General features: G+C 39.3%; 1 protein-coding gene across 2 annotated transcripts in view; it reads right to left on the reverse strand.

The window, feature by feature from the left end:
- Positions 1-1345: 1345 nt before the first annotated feature.
- Positions 1346-22403, reverse strand: part of DZIP1L (DAZ interacting zinc finger protein 1 like) — a 36603-nt gene continuing 15545 nt past the window's right edge. The window contains exons 6-17 of one of the 2 annotated variants that reach the window (XM_067465921.1): positions 20450-20587; positions 17783-17845; positions 16981-17121; positions 16348-16378; positions 13902-13952; positions 11563-11696; positions 10849-11041; positions 9010-9232; positions 8248-8301; positions 8066-8217; positions 6268-6407; positions 1346-5274 (exon numbers count right to left, since the gene is read on the reverse strand). In XM_067465921.1, the coding sequence (XP_067322022.1) occupies positions 5110-5274; positions 6268-6407; positions 8066-8217; positions 8248-8301; positions 9010-9232; positions 10849-11041; positions 11563-11696; positions 13902-13952; positions 16348-16378; positions 16981-17121; positions 17783-17845; positions 20450-20587 (1485 nt within the window). In that variant the 3' untranslated portion in view covers positions 1346-5109. Of the gene's footprint in view, positions 5275-6267; positions 6408-8065; positions 8302-9009; positions 9233-10848; positions 11042-11562; positions 11697-13901; positions 13953-16347; positions 16379-16980; positions 17122-17782; positions 17846-20449; positions 20588-22403 lie in introns of both variants that reach the window. The other variant, XM_060768007.2, reaches the window with a different exon arrangement.

Genomic DNA, 22403 nt, shown 5'->3' on the forward strand with positions numbered 1-22403 from the left:
AGCCACTGGAATCATGGTGAATCTGGCAACCACCATCGGCGGACTTGGGGAACCTGTTGCACCACACACCCTGTTGCCTGGCTTGCCAGGAAGCTTATCATAAAGGGGAAATAATTGACCATCCAGCTTCTCCCCATTGCTTCCTGTGCAACATGGGAAGTCTCGCATGTTGCTGCTGCAGAGGCATACACTGGCTCCACTCTAGTTGACCAATGGTGCCCTGCTGGAGGTTTCTCTACATCATGAGATGGGAGCTGGCAGGCTCTGTGGATCAACTAAGCTGAACCTGAAGTTAAGGGGGAATAGGATATTTCTAACCTGGAATATTCATTTTGGAACAGATTGAAAATGTAAATGAAGCAGTCGAGCAATTTCAAGGTGATTCTTAAATTAGTTTTTTTTTTAAAAAAAATATCCCATTTATATTCACAGAAGCAAAAAAAGGGGTTTATCTTATTTTTGTGCCATCAGAGCTTCTCTTGGCCCCCGAATGCTGTCATTTTATTGAGTGGGGAAATATCCTGTATGTTATCTTGATCTTGGATGTTTGGGGAGGGAAGACCCAGCCCCCTACTTGGTAGTAGATTTGAAATATTATGCTGTTGTCACTGCAGGCAGTGTGAAAAAAAAACCCCCATCCAGTTGAAAATAAAGGAGCAAAAGCAATACAAATTTGAATAATTAAATAGATGCACTTTGGGTGAATTATTTATAAAACAGATGTGATTTTTCTGAATGAGTAACAAAAGAAATGAGTTTTGAATAATGAAAATGAATGGGGAAAATAAACTTTTCATTGCTTTGTTCAACACACAGAGAATAAATGTTTGAAAAAAAAGGCTGATGGATTGTTGTTTTTCTCCTAACTCTGTTTCTTGTTTCATCTGGTGTAAATAAACCCCACATTTCTTTTAACTTTGGAAGGAATAATACTTCAATCTCTAGGCACTGTAATCATCAAAAAACACTCAGATGTCTTCTTTTATTTTGTTGTTGGTCTTGGATTCAATGAGGTTCATGAATATTGTGAAGTCTGTATCACTTCTCTGCAGTAAAAAGACCATCCATTTTAATATTAGAAGATATAGCTGAAGTTATGTAGAGACGGTGCAGACTTTGTACAGCAAGGTTTTCTGTTGCTAATTTGTGCTTTTAATGGTTACTGGAGGAACCAAGGAAATGTATGATGAAATTCATGGCACATCCTCTAAGTCTGCCAGAAAGCAAGTTTGACACAAGGATTCTAGTCTGGGTCAGTTTTTAGACTGATAGCAGATGGTAAGAGATTTTTAAATCAAAAGAATAAGAACCACTATTTATAAAAGTGTGACAGGACAACTACTACTTTATGTTCTAGTCCCTCATTTTATTTATGGTATGACAAATACTATGTTAGGCAAACAGTTTACACTACAAATACAGTTTTAATCTTTCATACAAATATAAATTCTCTATAGCTGCAAGGATTTACAAAGATAAATTAGAATGGTTTTATGCAGCATTATATATACAATCTGTATTAACAACAGCAAGAACAGGCTTTTCATCCAAATACTATTTCACTGTGAAAAGTGCTGAATTCACATATTCTGCAGTGTGAGTGTTCTTAGGTAAAGGTAAAAGTAAACATTTTCCCCTGACATTAAGTCTAGTCGTGTCTGAATCTGGGGGTTGGTGCTCATCTCCATTTTTAACTGATGAGCCGGCATTGTCCATAGACACCTCCAAGGCCATGTGGCTGGCATGACTGCATGGAGCACTGTTACCTTCCCAATGGAGCAGTATGTATTGATCTACTCATATTTGCATGTTTTCAAATTGCTAGGTTGATAGAAGCTGGGGCTAACAGTGGGAGCTCATGCCACTCCCTGGATTCGAACTTGCGACTTTTCAATCAGCAAGTTCAGCAGTTCAGCGCTTTAACCCACTGCACCACTGGGGTCTCCAAGTGTTCTTAACCTATATCTTATGTATCATTTTAAGCTTTTTCACCTCCACTAAAAATTATCTCAAGAACAAATAATCTCTTAACCAAATTTCACATCAGAAAGCAAATACTATAGCAGAAAACAGCTCTCCCCCCTCTCTTTCCTTCTTCTTCTTCTTCTTTTTTAAAAAACTCTGCCTTTTCTATAATCAGAAAATCCCACCAATGAAAGCTGATGCTCTGTGGTCTGAATAATATATAAAAAATGACTTCTGCACAGAGTGATAGCTTCATGGCTGGAAAATTCCAACATCCTTCTGGAGTAGAATTGTATTCCCATTTTTTTTTACACATGAAAGAACAGAAGCAAATTGTATGAATGTGCATACTGAGACATTCGGTTTCATTTCACAAGTTAAGTAAACAAGATTTGTACAGTTTTAGACAAGATGAAAAATTAATAATTTGCAGTGCTCTAAATTATATGCAAATCGGTTTCTTGTTGCTACTCTGTGCCAATAATGGTTACTGGAGGAACCAAGGAAATGTATGGCGAAATTCACCGCACATCCTCTAAGTGTGCTAAAAAACAAGCTTGCAACAAGGATTCCTCGGTCAGGTTCTAAAGACTGAAAGCAGATGGTAAATTATTTTTAAATAAAAGGAATAAGAACCATTATTTATAAAAATGGGACAGGACTATTACTACTTTATGAATCTAACAACTAGCTCCTAGTGTGGTTAGGTTGGTAACCTGCACTGAATTTTATCCTGTGTCCTTTGTCTTGGTCTACATATGGCCAAGAAGGAGAAGGTCCTTGCCTGCATTGAATTCCCTTTAACTGACAACATAAGTAACATCTGAGACAAAATGGAGGCCTGTGATACTTAACCTCACCATTTTTCTCCTCCTGGATGGTTGAAGTTTAAAAAGCTTGCATGATATACAGTATGACTTCTATATCTACAGGACTGGGTATCTTCAGTTTCATTTATCCACATCTGATCAAATAAATAATCTGTAGGCATTCTCTAGGTCCTCCAGCATGACTCTATATCAGGCATAGCCAAACTTTGGCCCTCCTACTGGCTTTGGCCCTCTTACTGTGGGAGTTGAAGTCCAAAATACCTGGAGGGCTGAAGTTTGCCCATGCCTGCTCTATATGGTTTTCTTGGGCTGGAAGTCCTTCTTTTCAATAGGGTTCGCTATCTTCAGGAGTTTTGCATATCAACATGGAGTCTAGGATAAGGATGTCATATTTTCTCTATTTTGGTTGGCCACTAAAAATATCACACCTTTGCAGATTTTGTTCAATTTTAAACAGATATCTAAATGAACTACCCAGGATACTGAACTCTATTCTTGAAATATACTCAGCACAATCAATGGCCCTTTTAAAGTTTGGACCAAATCCCAGAGTGGATTTGCTTTCCTACTGATACTGGAACTACCAGCTGTTACTGGTTCAAAGACTGCTGTTCAGAGATCTTCATGAGCATTTGCCTTTAAAGATCACACACACACACTCATCCCAATTCTGTTGTGCCTGAGGAATCCAAGCTTGCTTACAGTATTCAGTGTAGCCAATATATAAGATTGAGAAATCCTGGAAAAAATGACTGAGAAAATATTTGTACCAGTCCCTTCAGTGACACAGAGAAAACATCTAAAATACATTTCTGTGCTTTTCTTTACATCTTATAATCAAACAATTATTTAGTGCTTTGTGCAATTCAGTGACTGATCCTTGCATCCTATTCAACCCCTGTTTACGCTGACTTGGAAAAATCCTTCCTTCCTATCAAGTTCAGTTTGTAACCTCTCAAAAAATAAGTTGTGTTTCTTGAGTTATGATGCCACCAAGTGGTCACCTCTATTCAGCAATTTAATTTAATTTAAATATGCGTGTATGTGTTTGAACTCCACTAATGTATTAAAAAGTATGGGTCAAAATAACTGTGTTCAGCTTGATTATGATGTAAAACAAACCTCAAAAGAAAAAGAGAAACTTCACCCATGGAAAACTGTGCCTTTACTATGACAGTGAAGAATCATTATCACAGTAGAGCAGATTCAATTGTACACATCCAAGACATTTTGCCTATACTCCCCAGGAACAATCCCGGATTCTCTTCTTTCACCAAATGAAAGGAATTTGGATTAAGGCAGCACCAAATCTTGGAAGAGCTTCAGGGTCACTATCAATGATATTATCAGCAGGTTAACAAAGTCAGGGAAGATAGACATAGAAATTTGCAGATGACCAGGAAAAAGGAGGTGCCGAAAGACCTCCTTTTGTCTCTTGCATCTATTTTGGGATAATAGGTCCTTATCAGAGTTCCATGGGCAGTTCTACCTCCTGCTCCCTCCACACCAAAGTAAGGGAAATGCCCATGCTTCTCAACCTGTCAGTTTCCAGGGGTTTTGGCCTACAACTCCCCAAAATCCCAGCCAGTTTACCAGCTGTTAGGATTTCTGGGAGTTGAAGGCCAAAACATCTGGGGATCCATAGGTTGAGAACCACTGGCTTAAGAAGATATTGAATATCGATGAATGGATCTCTATTTCTGTTAAAATTTGAATAGGATCGTGATGTTATGGGGAAGTGAATTTACCTCTGGTGACATATTCTCAATCTAAACCACCTCTCTTTCAAAATTGCTATTTAAGTATTTGGGAAAACATTGGGGAGGGGTCTCCAATAACCACACATTCCCAATCTCTTGTCTAGTCTGGCCCAGCATCAATGATCCTCTAAAATGGTTCTGGAGATCACAGCTGATCTTCAACATTCCTTCTCCAAACCATCAGTTGTGGGAGTGTCTTCCCAGGCTACATGAAAAGCTACAAAGCTTGGGCTGGTGCAACTCTGCCTTACAAATCTATGTCTTCTTTTATAAAATGTAAACACTTTATGTCAGGCTTTTCTTTGGGAAGATAGACTTCAGCAAAATAATAAATTCATCTCGTTTTTATGAGGCTTATCACATGCATGGCTTCAAAGAATGAGCAACTCAGGAGAAGAATTCAACATGCATGTAGAACCTACACATTATTCTTCTCTAAAATCTGTATCCTTTTCTTTCATTCATGAGCTTTATATTTCTCTTGGCTTCTCATGGGGTGAGATTCCATCTCACAAGGCCATTGTGATCTGAAAGTACTCAGATAAGTGCAGGAATCACCAGGCACCAGTCCTTGGGTTGCTGGAGCTCCAGGTGCTCCGGGACCCAGATGACTCCCCACTAACTCCAACACCTTGCAGTTTCTTGATTTTGGTGTTCAGGTGCTGGGTGACTTCCTCTATAGATGAAATCTCTAAATCACTTTCCTCCTCAGCAACGAACTACAGAAGGGAAGAAGAGGGGAAAACAAAACAAAACAGGAAAGCAACTGCAGATGTGTACAAAGCAGATTGCTTGGACAGTTTATTCATCAATTCTGATGCAAACCAATGTGATTCACACTTTAGACTAGTGTGCCAATTAGAATTTAATTAAACTTTGGATTTTTACTCCTATTAATATCATGATATATATCTCAGCTCAAATATCTACCAATGTACACGGCTATTTTATTACAAAATACGTTTAGAATGATTTTTTTCCCATGAATGCAATTTGATAAACATTTTAAACTTACACTCTTGAAGTCATTTTTGTGCACACATACCCAAGCTGATTTTTTTACAATCATAAAGGTCAAAATACAAGTCCTTTTTTAAAACAGACTATTGCTTGTTGTTACTTTGAAATACTAACAATAATGAAGTTATGTCCTCTGTTGGAGCAAAATATAGCTTCCTTAAATTGGAACTAAAGGAAGTGAGTTCTGTGGGTGACATGTGGCACCAAACTTTTTTTCGTGCCCCCACAAGACTTTTACAGAGATACTCAAAGCCATCCGAACCCTAACTTCAGCAAAGCATACCTAGCCAATTGTGAAATTCCTCTTTAAAGTGGCCCCAAATTGCCTTCTATGTAAATGTGATAGTTTTTTCTTTTCCTTCCCACCACACCCTGATAAAAGGTTGAAATTGTCTGTAAAGAGGCAAAACAATGTGGCTGAGAGTGATGCCACGTTGCTTCTGCTGCCTTTGGGAGAAGTACAGCCCACAATAGAATTAGATCACCTAAACTATGATCTCAAAGACAATTGCTAGTAAGTCCTTTGAACAAAATGAGACCTACTTCTGAGTAAATATGTATACAACTGTCACAATACTAAATGATACTGAAACAAAACAGTTGTGTTTTAAGGATTAGACTTAGAACAAAGACAAACAAGATAAAAATAAACAAAACTGTCTTGTACCCTTCTTAATGGATGCTCAGATTACCTGAAGATTTTTAGTGGCATGGCTGGGTGTAGACACTTCTTTGGTTGGTACAGAAAAGAGCTTCACTCCACCAGCAGGCTTTTTTCCAGGAGTGCTCAGTTGCTTTTCCAAATTTTTAGCCATTGACTGCACCAGTGTTTCTGCATCAAGCATGGAATCAGATAGGATCAGAACAGAAACAACACATGTGACAGCAACCTTGTTCATCATACAAAGTGATTTTATAACAGGGCCATTTATGACTTTAAATCCCTTGTAGTACTAATAAAGACAGTCAGAACTGCTCAAGAAATTGTTAAGTCAAGAAATTGTTTTAACCAAAGCTATGAAGCAGTGTCAGTGTTTGTTCAGTGAAGCTCGCAGCAATAATAATCTAACACAAAAGTCCTCCTCACATTGTGGATGCGCATTCATGTGCAATGTTAGCACACCATAGGTGCCTTCCTTCCTTATTAAGACTAGTCTTGAACAGACTGGTGGACAGGATAGTCATTTCTCAGCAACAACAACAACAACAACAACAACAACAACAACAACAACAACGAGGTCATGTGAAGTGCAAACACACACAAATGATTTCCATGTGACACTCATAACTTAACTAGGGTTACTTGAGGAATTTGATTTTCACAAACTTCTGTATAAAATATTGTGATCTGCACTTTTCTGATCAAAATAAACACTGTTTCCAACAGATGTGACTTTTCTCTGAATGCTGTTGTTGGCAGAGTAAATGTTGGAGTTAGATAGAAAATCCACCTTTCTTGACTTTTTTTGTCATTCCTCCCACAGTTGGTTTGAGTCAAATAGGTGCTATGTCACAAGATTTTGCACTAGCAGGGCTCCAATCTGAGACTTCTATATGAGGAGCAATGGCAAATTTAAGAATGGATTCAGCACTATTGAATTCACTACAGTGGTGGATTCAAAGGCTACAAATCTTGACATATTAAAAAACAACAATGCCCACATTTAAATACACATTAGATAATTAGGTTAATGTATCCATCTTAATAATGTGTAATTGTGCGACCCCCTGGATATTATAGCATAAGTAGATGTTGTGCAAGACCTTTCTTGCACATCTTCAGCAAGACTTTTCCCTCTACAACAGAAGCTGAGTGGCACTGAGGCAAAGCTCTACTCCCCAACCCTAACAACTCAGCTGGAGGAATGGGAAGTCTTCAGATAGTTGAGATAGCAAAAACAATTGTGGGTAAACATAAACAATTATTAAACGATAGATTTGAGATTATCCTGCAGATTAGGCAGAAACAGAATTGAATGGGATTTGAGCAAAAACATACACAAGCGATAGACGGCAAAAAAAAAAAAAAAACCAAAAAAACCCCACGGTGAGCAAAATGCACTACTATTGGCTGCTAATAACTAGCTGTGGTTGCAGCATTGGATGGTCTTCCCCATAAAATACTGGATGACGTTTTAGAGGCTTTCAATAAGAGAAAGAGAAAAAGAAGTGGATGAGGCTAACCTTATTTAAACTAAATCAAATTACAATGCAGAAACTTGCAATGTCAACAGATCAATGCTCTAAGACAGGCCTGCATAACATGTTGTTCACCAGGTGTTTGGAACTCCATCTCCCAGAAGTTCTAGTCAGCTTGTGTAATGGTCAGAAATTCTGGGATCCTAAATCCAAAAACCTGGAGAATCACAGCCAGGTCCAAGATATGGCCCCTATGTGGCTGATGAACCACAAAATCTCCCAAAAGCCCTCTGATCTCTCATTGGAAACTGCTTTCAGTCATTCTGCCTACAACAAGCTATTCTATTTCACCTGAATGAGTTGGCGCTGCAGTTTGAAGAACCATTCCTGTATTGTCTTTCACCTCTGGAGAATCCCTATCAGAGGAATCCCAATCACTGTCCTCTTTCTGAGTTATCCGGGAAAGTTCTTGTTGCGTCTTGCGTGGCGTGAACTTTGGAGAGGTAAAACTGCGTGGCGTGAACTTTGGAGAGGTAAAACTTTTTTCTTCCTCAGATTCCTCTTCTTCAGAGCTGAAAGGAGAAGTGCTAGGAAAGAGAAACATTATGAGATTACCTTAGGGAAAAAATAAAATAATGTAGCAAACTCACTGTGACATGTGACTAACAGAGTTTTTAAGAATTCCTAGAAAGAGGCAGCATTGCAAACCTTGTCAGAGCCTGAATTAATTGTTGATTTTTGAGCCAAGGGAAGGGGAAATTTACTAATTTATTTTAAATGACTTTTCTTTATAAAATAAATTCAACATGGCTTAAGAAAATTCTTCATAAGATTGTTGCTGTGTGCCTTCAAGTCATTTCTGACGTACAGTGTCCCTAAGGCAACTCATTGTCATTGAGGGCTACATTAGCCTTATATGGTTGCCTTCAAAGTGTCATCTGTAATGGTAAGGCTATATAAATGTAACTATGTTGCCCTGGCATTGAAAGCCTCATGGGCCACATAACATGTTGTGGCAAGCCAGACATGTCAAATACAGTCCATTGGCCTTGTATTTGACACATGTGCCCTAAGGCAACCCTATCATGGGTTTTTCTTAGAAATATTTGTTCAGAGCTGGTTTTCCTGCTTTCCTCTGAAACAGAGTAGGTGACTTGGCCAAGGTCATTCAAGGGACACCTCACCCCACTCCCACACCATACACACATAATAAAAACAACTTTCACACAAAAAACCTATAACATTTCAACATAATCACAGGGAGATAAAATATCAAGACTTAGTACAGAACTTACCTGGGCTGGTGAACAACAGAGTGTTGTGGAGAAGATGAGCTACTGTGGGCTTGTTTTGGAGAAGTTAACTTGGAAGCCTGCAGGGTACTAGCCATGGAGCTAACCTTACTCCGAGGAGCTGGCCTAGGCAACGGTGAGGTATAAGAGTGTAATTCGATCTGTTGCATTCTGGGCTCGGAAGATGTGACCAGGATTGGAGATTGTGGGCTTGTCTGCTTTTTACCTGGAAATAAATATTGGAAACATCTAGAGGAAAACAAGTTAGCCAGCATCTAATGTGCACAGAGAGAATGACTGTGCCATATAGAGTGAGACTTCATTTGTTTTTAATTTTCCTCATTTATTAAAATATGTATCTTTCACTTTGGAGCCTTTCAGACACCCCAAGGTGAAGAACAACAGATTGAATCCTTTCTTTTAAATGAACCAAAAGCAATAACCAGTATTGTATTTGAATTACTTAGTTAAGTATACTTAAGCACTTCTCTTTGGCCAATGCTCCCAAACCTGATGGGAACACCCTTGCTCCGATTTTCAGCAGAATGAACCTTATTTTCACCATGCAGCAAATTCTCAGCAAAGTAGATCGGGGGGCTTTACAATTGTGAGAATATTGTCACCATTGTGACTATACCGTGGTCATAAATACAGGACAGTTGTCTAAATTTTGCTCATCTGTAACTGTTCCATATTCACTATTACCATGTAGACATGATTGTGACTCTACTACCAGGATTATAACTCCCCCACTACTTTCATGGGCATCAAATGCATGGGGAGAAGATCATCAACTCTACCAGAGAATGATATTTCTGTCAGGTTGGAGGGAGGGCGGTTGGGCTAGGAGAGATTACTAAGTTAAGTATACTTCTCTATAATAGCCCAGTTCACCATATCATAATTAAATAGATGGTGTAGAATAGTGTTCTGTATTTTGAACACATTTTAATCACACACACAATACCAAAAAACAACAACAACAACAACAAAAAACACCCACCCAGAGTTATCCCTGTGTTTAGGAACCAAATGCTACATGAACAGTGTGGTCTTGGCTTCCACCAGGAACTGAAATAAGATTAATCAAACCTAACTTCTTTTTGGATGCAGATCTTAAGACATTTGACAAGGGTGACCATTAATTTTCTTATCCCAGTGTGCCTGGATATGGCACCATGTTGATGCCTATTGACTGCTACTGTTTCTTTCCTGGAAACTTACCAGAGACCAGCAGATAATGGTTTGTGGACCAGCACTGGTCCATTGATCACTACTTTAAGTACATATGAGATAATGTTCTGGTGGACAAATTTTCCGTTAGTTGTAGCTTTTGGATATTTTAAAAGGGAAATCTTATGTAGAGTGCATTACCATAATCTAACCAGGAGTTCAAAGTTACATTCATTAAGAAGGGGGCAACACAATTGGAACTGTGGAAGAAAACAGGTATTTGGAAGCAATATGTTCATCTATTATTCTTTTGAGTGTGTTTGGTTTTTTCCTTTGTTTTTTGTACACTGGAGTGTGAGAAACTGTCCGCAAGTCATGCCTACATTAAAAAAAAATAGTGGCTTGGCAGCTGTTGGGATGCGCATGCGGGGGGTGGGGGGTGGGTGGGTGTTGATGGGTTCAAAAAACGGGATCTAATGGTCACATGGAGCCTGCAGGTTGCACTTTGCACTCCCCAGAAATAAAACCATACTATTGCCACCTTAAATTTAGGCCATATAAGTCATTGTAATTTTAAAATGGAGGTGATTGATACAAATAAAGATAAACTAACATTAAACAAAAGATGGTAATCATGATTTTAAAGACAGAATAGCACAAGTCCTGTACCTGAGACTATGGGAAATGGCAGAGATGTGTCCCTTTTATCCTTATGTTCCCAACTGATTCTCCTTTTTACTTCTTTCTCAAGCTTGTCTCTCAAAGCAAGGAGATGTGGAAATTTTTTGGCCTTCTGCTGTTGTTGTATTTTTACCACATCTCTCAAATGCTTATAGGTTTGAGCTGGGATGCCTTTTGTCCCCTGTAAGAAGAAGAGGAGAGTAACCATACTGATCTTCTTGCTCCCTCTCGTGGTAGATCGAGGGACATACGTATCTACCTCAGTTTTCTTGCACTTCTTCAAATCCAACACATATTTTCTTCCTCTCATCCCCCCCCCCCCCTTTTTTAGGTATGGATTCATGTAGGGCTGGTTTTAGAATGAAAATTTATATACAGCATTCACATTCTCAGCATGCACAGCATTCTTCCCAACATGCATGTTTTTTTTCATATTCTATCTAATGGAATCATGTTCCTCATTAGGTTTTGTATGTTTATTTATGGTTCATATGTTTTTCCACTTGTGCACATATATTAAAAAAATAATCATTGCTATTTTCTAGGAATTTTCTGGTATTAAGATTTAGTTTGCAATGCCAGACGCATTAACAAATATCACAAATCTTAGCGGAATAACATGAAAAGGAATTAAAAGCCGTTTGAATGTGTGAAAAGTAAATGATGTTTCTCTCTATGCTTTATTTCTCTTATGGAACTTACTCGCTTTACTCCCATTTTCTCCAGTTTTTCTTCAAGAGTGTCCTCCAAAATTGGCCGGAACTGCTTCAGCAAATTTGGATCACTCCTCAGGACTTCTAGAACCCTCTTCTTTCTGTCTAATGTATCTTCAAGTTCTGCATTGAAAGCAATGGCCCAAATGAGAGAAGGAAGTACAGTACAGTGGAACTTCCACATTTGCTGGGATTAAGATGCAAGACCACAGTGAAAGTATATATATATATTCTGAGAAAACCCCTTTCTAGGTATCTTTAGCTCATCTAGTGCAACTCTACTATCAACTTCTGCTGTGGGTTGACCACTGAGTCATTCTAGAGCAGTGGTTCTCAACCTGTGGGTCCCCAGGTGTTTTGGCCAACAACTCCCAGAAAACCCAGTCAGTTTACCAGCTGTTAGAATTTCTGGGAATCAAAGGCCAAAACATCTGGGGACCCACAGGTTGAGAACCACTGGTCTAGGACTTTAAAGGTCACAACCAGCACTTTAAATTGTGCCTGGAAACACCCTGGTAGCCAGTGGAGCTGCTGCCATAGGGAAGTTGTCTGCTCCCTGTAACCAGCCCCAGTTAGCAACCTGGCTGCAGTTCTTTGAAACAACTGAAGTTTCTGAGCACTTTTCAGTGGCAGTCCCACATAGAGCATGTAGAGATTAGATAACACCCAGCTGCCCTGAATATATGACTAGTATCACTGTTCACAAGTGTGCCATAAAATTATTTTGTGCTTAACCTGCACTGAACAAGAGATTATAATTATATTTATTATTTTATTTATTTATTTGTCATACTTGTACCCCTCTCTTCTCCCCTGACAGGGGGACTCAAGATGGCCTACAATGGCACAACGTTGTGCCTCAATACAATCACCTAAATATATTTTTTTAAAAGCAACATATTAAACAGAGTTAAAACAGATTTAAAAAGTTAAAAACTTAGAAAACACACTATCCAAGTTCATGATCTGACTCCGTTCCAAGGTCAATTGCATAAGGTTTCAATTCAAAAATACTGCATTGCCTTAGTTTCCAAAGGCCTGCTCACAGAGACAGGGTTTGACTCTTTTCCTAAAGGCTAGTAGGGAGGGAGCTGCTCTGATGTCACTAGGAAGGGAGTTCCACAAATGAGGGGCCACCACTGAGAAGGCCCTGTCTCTAATCCCTGCCAACCGCATTTGTGAGGCCGGCGGGATAGAGAGCAGGGCCTCCCCAGAAAATTTTAATATACATGCTAGTTCATAGGGGACGATACATTCAGACAGATAGCCTGGGCCAGAACCATTTAGGGCTTCAAAGGCTAAAGCCAGCACTTCGAATTGTACTCAGTAGCAAACCGGCAGCCAATGGAGCTGATGCAATGCGGGAGTTGTGTGCTCCCTGAGCACCACTCCAGTGAGCAACCTGGCTGCTGCTTGCTGGACCAGTGGGAGCTTCCAAACAGTCTTCAAAAGCAATCTCACATAGAGCGTATTTCAGTAATCTATATGGGATGTAACCAGAGCATGGACCACCGTGGCCAAATCAGACTTTCCAAGGTACGGGTGCAGCTGGTGCGCAAGTTTTAATTGTGCAAAAGCTCTCCTGGCCACCACTGAAACCTTTGGTTCCAGGCTCAGTGATGAGTCCAGGATCATTGCATTTTAATACAGAGAGAAATAAATAAATTATAATATCATATAATAAATATATAATACAATGGTACAGCACATAGCTACACTCTAGAAGAGAATCACACAAAAATAATATTTCAGTAAATCTTGGGAGAATTGGATAACATTTTCAAGAATAGTTCATCTTCAAAACTTTACTGATGCCATAGGGGCACTGGGAGGGCAACTTGAATATCCAGTCACTTACAAGCAAGGCTCAATGATGCTACACCTTATGAGGTCCCATAGATTCCATTCAACCTTCTTACTTTTTAGACAGAAAATTAGCAAAGACAGCTGGACACTTGATCAGTCCTGTGATCTCTCTCTTCAAAAGCTCACACTCAAAGTCCTGAGACTGGAGCACCCTGATAATTGTCAGCCATAGATATTATCAGTCATAGAAAATCATCTTTCCCCTTTCTCCTTTTCTCAGAATTTTCCTCATATATTTTTTGCAGGCTTGATCCCATATCTAGATCTCTCTCTCAACCTAAATCATGAATAAAAATTTAAGAAGGTTCATAACTGGATTTAGAATGATCACAATTTAATGCATTGTTTTTCAAATGCTGGATCCTTTAATTGTCAATGAGGAATCCAGCCAAATTCAAAGCACATACTCAATATGTAGTATAAAATTAATGTATGAAATATATTGAAAGTAGTGAAGAATACCTTCTTCAGTTGACTCTTCTGGTTTTTCTGTCTTAGGCACCTCTTGGATTTCTGGAAATTAATGAGCAAATTCTCAGGGGAAAAGTGCACCACAATGACACATTAGTGGGTGGAACTCAGCTGTTCACACATTTTCACAGAACTAACATTAGAAACTTAAACTTGACTTAAATTATGATTTTAATGGGAATTAGTTGCAATGAAGTTCAACTTTTTAAGAAAGAGTGAGGAAGATTTAAATGCGACTATACATTATTTTCTATGAATCACTAGCTGGTGCTTTCAGAAGCTCTCATATACTGATTTGACTAGACGATCAATTAAGTCTATAAATATGCAATTGAAATCATGGCACATCGTTTTCCTGTTTTAATGTTGCCCTCACATTTATTTATTTATTTAAGATATTTTTACCCCGCCTTTCTTCCCTAGTGGACTCAAGGCAGCTTACAACAAAATAAAACCATATAATACAACATGGTCAAAATCACATCATAAACCCATTACCTCCTTCCCTGTAAAAACCCCTTTCGATAAACATGTGGTTGAACCTTAAAACTCTATCCAGTCCTGGCATATAAATCTTTAGTTAAAATCTTTCTTAAATAAGAAGGTCTTTACCTCCTTCTGGAAGCTCAGTAGGGAGGGGGCAGCTCTTAAATCTTCCAGAAGGAAGTTCCGAAGTGCTGGTGCTCGCCCTGAGGAGGCTTCTCTGGTCCTACTTAAGCGCATATTAGAGGGGCCCCATGTGGATCAACTCCGACAGCTCAGGTAAAGAAAGTGTTGGGCAATGAGGTGGCTGATACACCAACAAGATCCCCAGTCTGTCCCAGTCTCCCACCCTAATGTAGAGACACTCAAAACCATCTGAACGGAGCAGGGAGATCCTGGTCAGGGAGATGTCCCTCTGATATATCACTGCCACCCCTCCTCCACAACCCCTTACCCTGGCCTGCTGCTGAGCCAAGAAACCCAGCAGGGAGAGATTAACACTCTTGCTCTTGTCCAACTAGGTTTCCACAATGAAGGTCAGGCCAGTTTGATTATCCAGGATCAAATCCCGAATGATAACAGTTTTTCCATTGACCAACCTGGCATTCACCAGCAGCAGGCAGAGGTCAGAGGTTCAGCTGCCAGGGTTATCCAAGATAGCTAGGCAACTGTGTCTAGGGAGCAGAGTGAGGGTTTTGGGATGGGGGGCTCCACTAATTTTGCAGCCCAACTTCTCTGCTCTATATATTCCCCTTCCCTGAATTACAGGGATTGAATATTTAGTCAGAGGTCAGCATTCAAACCCTCAGGGAGAACTTCTGTAGATTCTCCCAATAATAATAAAGGGGGAGTCATGCATGTACCTGGAAAATAACTCCACTGACTTCTCCAGCTGGATAAGATATAATGGGTTTGTTCATTGGAAACTAGTTGTTTCCTCCTTGGTTGACTTTTATATTACGAGCTCCCTAGTGCAAAAAATTCTCCTATTATACCTTCTAAAGTGCCATGAAGATAAATGGCACTGATCTCTTTCAGAGATACACACTAACCATGTAAGAGAATCTCAAAAGCCTTTTAAGTGATACATGTGACATTTGTCCTACAATTTTCCATCTTCTGTTCAACAGTGTCTGATGACTTCCATGCAGGTGGGGCCTTCATAGTTTTATACCGAACTTTAAAAGAGTCATCTAAAGTTCTGAACTATTTGGGAAATAGAACTAAGCATCTTGAATAACTTACTTAAAGTTCAGACTAAAACTCAGTGTGCATTCACTATTCCAGTAATAAAGACCATCTGCCATTGTAGTTCCATTTCCACTCAAGGACTGATTTTACTCTGTGTTGTGCGAATCACTGCAAATATTTAAGTCTCTCTGGACAACAGCCAAGAAGGAAACAGTTGTTTTTTCATTGTCCGCTGAATCTTTAGAGTCAGTTGAAGACATTTGTTCTTTTAGCATCATAATGAAAAGATGCATGGTAGGAATTCAGCCTTGTAGACTTTACAGATTCCTCCCTCAAAGGAATTTCATTCAAATCAGAACATGATCTGCAACTTTAGTATTGCTGTGAATGATTAATCCTTGACACAGAGTTTGTACTGGGACTGCAAGAAACTTTAGTCTCTAGAAAGCAGCTTGAAATTGTCACTATCTAAAAGAGAAAATAACTAAGAAATCAAAAAGGCACCTCTTACTTCTAGGTCTCTCTTTCAGTTTTAAACTTATGGACATTGAGATCACAGTGAAATGTTCAGAATGACCTTAGAAGAAGAGCTGGATGATTAACTCCATTATGGGTTTTAAATTGACAGACGTGGCTGTTGCAGAACATCCTTATCCACTTGCCAAAAAATTGCCTCTTTGATAATACAGTTTGACAAAAGAGGGGGAAAGAACACTTTAGAGTTCACTATGGAAATCCATTCATTCTCGATATTGCCCATTACCTCTGGATTTGCTGGATGATAGAAGTTTAATCTGAAAGGCAAAATAAGTTATTAAAAGATCAACCTTTGTTCACAAGGTATAATGACTGGTTACATAATATGAGTGCCCACAGCTTCAAATATAACATGAAATATTCAAAAGGTAGTTTCACAAAGCACATCAGCATGAATTTCACATTTTATGCTAGGAAGTAAAATAGAAAGCCAGAATTTCAGACTGGCGCTGTGCTGTATTGTGGTATGAAACGTTCTGCCCATCAAACTAGCTTAATTACAAGAATCTCAGCAAAGTGCATATTTGAATATTCTCACAGTAAAAAAAGAGAACATTCAAATATTCTGTTTGCTAATTCCATTCTGAAGTCAGCACAGTCCAATTAGATTTGCTCCATGGGATTCTGTTTATTTTAGAGATAATGTCTTAGAGCAGAGAGGGTCTATGAAGCCATATGCCAGGAGATATGAAGTAACTTATTATACACGATCTGTGCTGCAATTATATCTTTTTTGCAATCAGTAAAGCATAAGTAAATCACATTACAATTGTAACAATGAAAGGTAACTACACTCTTCGACTTAAGCCACAAGAGGGAAGCCAAGAGCTTTGCACAGGAATGTGTATGTGTGACTTACCGTTTTCTCCTGAGTTTTGATGATCTTTGCTTGTTCCCTGAGTTGGGCACTGAGTGATGCCATTTGCTGCTTGCTTTGCTCTGCTATTTTCCTTTGGTCAGAAGACAAGGTAGATCGTAGCCTCTCATTCTCAGTCTTTAGCTGGGCAGATAAAGGTGCATTATTTAGAGCTGGGCCAGTGATCATTGTGCCAGTGATCATAGTGTTTCAATGCACAGTGCTCTCAATGCAACCAGATAAATCGGGCTACCTTCAAATTTGATTTTGCATGAAGATCTTAATTTTTCAATGCTAAGATGTATATAGATCCAGCATATCTGCACATTTTGCTTGATTGTTTTTTTTTTCCAGCTTCATCTGAGTACCCACAGCAACCTTGTTTTGTGAAAGCAGCCATGGGAAAACCAGATGTATTCTTTTTTGTTCTTTTTGGACTGCAGAAAATGGCCCTATTGTTCTGGAAATGGGCATTTGGTAATATACAATTATCTATTCCACTACTGCACAACCAACACAGCAGTTATGGGTGTGCACATCGATTTTGGAGTGGGAGTGGGATACTGCCTACAGGCTCTGTCCTCCCACATGAGCATTCAAAGCAATGCAGTCACAGGGTCTACACACGTGCAGTCCTAAGGATACGATCATACACTAAACACAGGTGGAAAGAGTGTGGACCCTACAATACAACTCTACTGTACATACTCTCCATATTGACTTACATCAGGGTAATGTATCTCTTGTCTTATGGAAGGAAACATTAAGAATCAATATACTGTGAGAAATGCTTAAGTGTACTCACCTGTTCCTTTTCTATTTGGTGCTCTTTTTGAAGTTCCCGCAGCTTCCACTTCCACTCGGTTTTCTGTCAATATATATATGTATATTTAAATGCCTTAGTCCTGTTCACATTTATTTTAGTATTTGAGATCACCATCAGTATAAATGTACAGGCAGTTACAAACATCTGACTTACAAACAACTCATCATTAGGAATGGTGGTGTGACAACAGGAAGTGAGAGAACTGTACCTCTCAGAAGGGAAATTCACAGCTGAAAGAGGTATCATGGGGGAAAGGTGTCTTCACTGAAGCTTTCTCACCAACCCTTGTTTCCACAACAAGTCATTTTTTTCAAAATCCAATTATTACAGGGATAGAAATTGAGCTGAAATCTTCTGAACAGGGACTTAGACAGCAAAACAAAACCCACAGGGGTGTTATTTTATTTATTTATTTATTTGCTTTATTTGTACCTCGCTATCATCTCCCGAAGGACTCGATGTGACATACAAAGGCCAAAGCCCTCAATAAAACAACATAACAATGCATTATATAACTCATAAGCAAACCAAAAAACATTAAAGCAGTAACAATAAACAATAAAACAACGCACCATGACACATTTAAAAACTAGGGCCGGGCTAAATGTAATGGGTACAGTTAAAAGTGCTGGGCATGACAGGTGAAATGTAGGATTCTAGGGTAGTTGCAATGTGCAGACAGTCTTAAATTTCTAATAAAGTGCATCCGGGACATGATGCTGGGAGTTTCCTATTCTGGAAAGGCACACTGGAACAGCCAGGTCTTCAAGCTCTTCCTAAAGACTGCCAACGTTGAGGCTTGTCTGATGTCCTTGGGGAGGGTGTTCCAGAGTCGGGGGGCCACCACAGAGAAGGCCCTGTCTCTCGTCCCCACCAAGCGTGCTTGTGATGCAGGTGGGATCGCGAGCAGGGCCTCTCCAGATGAACAGAGGGAACGTGTGGGTTCATATACGGAGATACGGTCATGCAGGTAGGCAGGTCCCAAACCTTGAATTGGGACCGGAAAGTGAACGGCAGCCAATGGAGCTCCTTAAACAGGAGGGTTGACCTCTCTCTGTAAGGAGCACCAGTCAACAACCTGGCCGCCGCCCGCTGGACCAGCTGAAATTTCCAAGCCATTTTCAAGGGCAGCCCCACGTAGAGCACATTACAGTAGTCCAATCTAGAGGTGACGAAGGCATGGACCACCCCGGCCAGATCAGCCTTTGCAAGGTACGGTCGCAGTTGGCGTACGAGTCTCAATTGTGCAAAAGCCCTCCCGGACACCTCCGACGCCTGAGCCTCAAGCGTAAGTGATGAATCCAAGAGGACTCCCAAACTGAGGACCTGTGACTTCAGGGGGAGTGTAACCCCGTCCAGCACAGGTTGCCACCCTATACCCCGATCCAATGCTGCCCAAAGCTAATATATACATATTTATAGCTAGCATTCTACTAAAAAATGTACCTGTTCTGACTTACATACAAATTCAACTTTAGAACAAACCTACGGAACCTATCATGTTTGTAACTTGAGGACTACCTCTATTAGGAAGTAACCTTAAATTGCAAATGTGTATTTCTTGATTTGTTCACATCCGCTTCTGAGCCCAAATTGTGCTACTTTAAAACAAATATAAGGTTCTACACATCATTCCTTTCTGATTTACTGAATCAGTGAGGGATGTCAGTCAATAATCTGGTGCAGTCCCTTTCTAGAGGGGCAGTCCTGAATCTGATTGCTTAACTGCCAAGTGTTTTAAAATGCTAAGTTCTGCAGACTTCACTGACAAATGTGTCAATAGAAGCATCTCAATAGTCTGACATAGATCTCAAAAATAATTATCACTGAGTTCAATGGGGTTTATTGTCAGGTAAGGGAGCATGACCTGCAATGCTAGTCATTTGTTAATTTATTAATCAGAAAATATTACTGTATCAAGTGGGAATATCTGCAAGACGTAGGGTTGTCAAAGTTTTTTGGTTTTTCTGTGAAGCTTGCTATGGCTCATGTCTTCATTGGATTGCAAGGCTTGTTTGCTTTTTCGAATTAAAATTTGACTGTATTTTTTCTACATTTATATACACATTTTAATGTACATTTGTAAAATTCATAAATTTCTCAAATATAGATTGAGCTTCATCTGGATTTTTGACATCCAAACTACTCCAAAATCTGAAAATGTCCATGTGGGTGGCTGCAATAACAGTGTCTTTGCTTTCTGATGGTTCAGTGTACTTACTTACTTACACAAACATAGTCTCATACACTAAATTATTTAAAATATTGTATATAAAATTAGGTGTATATGGAACATAAATTCAGTCCTGTTTAGACCTGGTTTCCACCTCAAAGATATCTCAATATTTGTGTACATATTCACATATATACATACATACAAACATACATACATAGAGAATTAAGCAAGCAAGAAAGAGGATATCAACAAAGTGATGTCACAACATGCTACCTAGCTGTTGTCATTTTTGTCATGTCAACAATAGTTATGGAGCTTAAATTTCATGGTTTGGTCCTAGTGGACTAGAGCTTAACAGAGCACAAAAAGTAGACACTAATACCATTTTCCAGCTACTTTATATGAACAAGGTTTGTTACTTACAGAGCTTACAGCATGAATTATCATACTACTCCATCTAGGCTTCCTACCTGCTGATCAATCTTTGCTTTCATCCCTTGTAGCTCCCTCTGAGTTTTCGTCCATTGCTGCTTGTCAACAGACTCATCATCCTGCAGTGTTCCTAGATTAGAGACGACTGTACTCTTGACTTGTAGTTCTTGAAGTTTCTGATGATGGAACAAGTGGTTTATGTAAAAATGTTGCTGTCAAAGATCTTGCAGTAGTAGCTGGGGAAAACCGCCTCAGGTTTGTACAAGAGATAAGTACCACTGAGTTGAGTGGAGCTTAATCCTACATAAGTGTGCATACTTTAGTCCACAACCTTAACCATTTTACATCTGAGATGGGTCTTCTCATGGAATGAAAACCACTTGTTAGATAGGGAAACATTTCATATTGGTTCTTATTTTGAGTTTTACTATCTCAATTGGGAAAACATAAGTAGTTTTAACATAGATTCAATCTATTAGATTGGTCCCCTGCATAAATATAATCACAACAGTTTCAAGGTTTTCTACTTATGAATGCCACTAGGGAGCAATAGAGAAATTTGTCTCCAATATTTTGTTGGAGTTCTTTTACAGGAGTTTTGCTTCACTTTCTCACAGAGTTTTAGCAGCTCTCTCTTTCTTTAAAGGTGTGATTAATCCATGCACATATGACCAGAGCTGGGTCAAAATGATTTACAACCTTGACCTCAACCAATAATAGGATAAGGCCGGAATATAGAAAAGATAATTTTAAAACTACAAATCCCAGAATTCCCCATCCAGGATTGCAATTTGCTATGATTGCTTAAGTGTTCTGGGAGCTGAAACTACACTGGATTTCAACCAGGTAGACATTTTTATTTATTGCAACTTAAAATGGATCTGGAATATCCCTAGATGCTTGCTTGTAAATCTCCTATTTAGGGTAGCTTTCTGTTAACTGCTCGAATTTGGGGCCCATTCAGAACCCCAGATCAGTTGTATCCCCACACCTAACCATGTAAATCCAACCTATTTATTGCATTTTTGTTTCTGTGGAGCCTGGGATAGTGTATATGATTACTTTCTTACTTATCTCCACAACATCCCCATGAAGATGATTAGGCTAAAACAGAATGAGGTATATTTTTTTAATCATTGTGGAGGTCAAAATTATCTAATTCCTTCATAAAATGACTCCCTCTTAAAATCTATTCTTTCCTGCTGCCTCCTTGCTTTGTGATTGGCTGCTGGCAGAGAGCATGGGGCAATTGAAGTGTCTGGCTATATGCAGCAGGATGCACAATGATGAAGGCACCTTATGGGAACTATTCAGTTCTGGAAGATGACATAATTGTCAGGTGTCTGGGTATGGTCACATAACCAAATGATCCCAGCGTTCCCCCATTTTCCATGGGATCTTAAATGGGCATGGAGTGGGTGCAGGAGGAAAGGGAGAATTGTGGGAAGGGAGAGGGAGAGGGGATAGGGAGCATACATCATCATTTGATCATGCTGGAACTGTGCATCTCCTGATTCAGGATCTCACTCATGTATTTTCCACTATTTGGAGGGATTTCCCAAAGTCTGTTCCTGCCTCCTCCTCAAGTGTGTAAATGATGCATTTAAACTAATGAAAAATCTAAGTTTCCCGACAGTACGTATATTTGTACAAACTGCAGTAAATGTATATGTAGGAAGAGTTATCTGTATACTTCCTCACAACAATCTGTGACATTATGCTCCAGAACAGTGGTTTTCAACCTGTGGGTCCTCAGATGTTTTGGCCTTCAACCCCCAGAAATCCTAACAGCTGGTAAACTGACTGGGATTTCTGGGAGTTGTAAGCCAAAATACCTGGGGACCCACAGATTGATAACCACTGATCTACAAAATCATTATCTTGTTTTATAAGTCAAGAGTACCATTTTCTTGTTTTAATTGCTCCTAGAGCTTAACTTGGGTTTTTGCTCCTTTGCCAAATTGCCCTCAAAATAATGATCTTTTATAGTAA

The sequence above is a fragment of the Anolis sagrei genome, chromosome 3 (assembly GCF_037176765.1).
Source record: "Anolis sagrei isolate rAnoSag1 chromosome 3, rAnoSag1.mat, whole genome shotgun sequence".
Taxonomy (NCBI): domain Eukaryota; kingdom Metazoa; phylum Chordata; class Lepidosauria; order Squamata; family Dactyloidae; genus Anolis; species Anolis sagrei.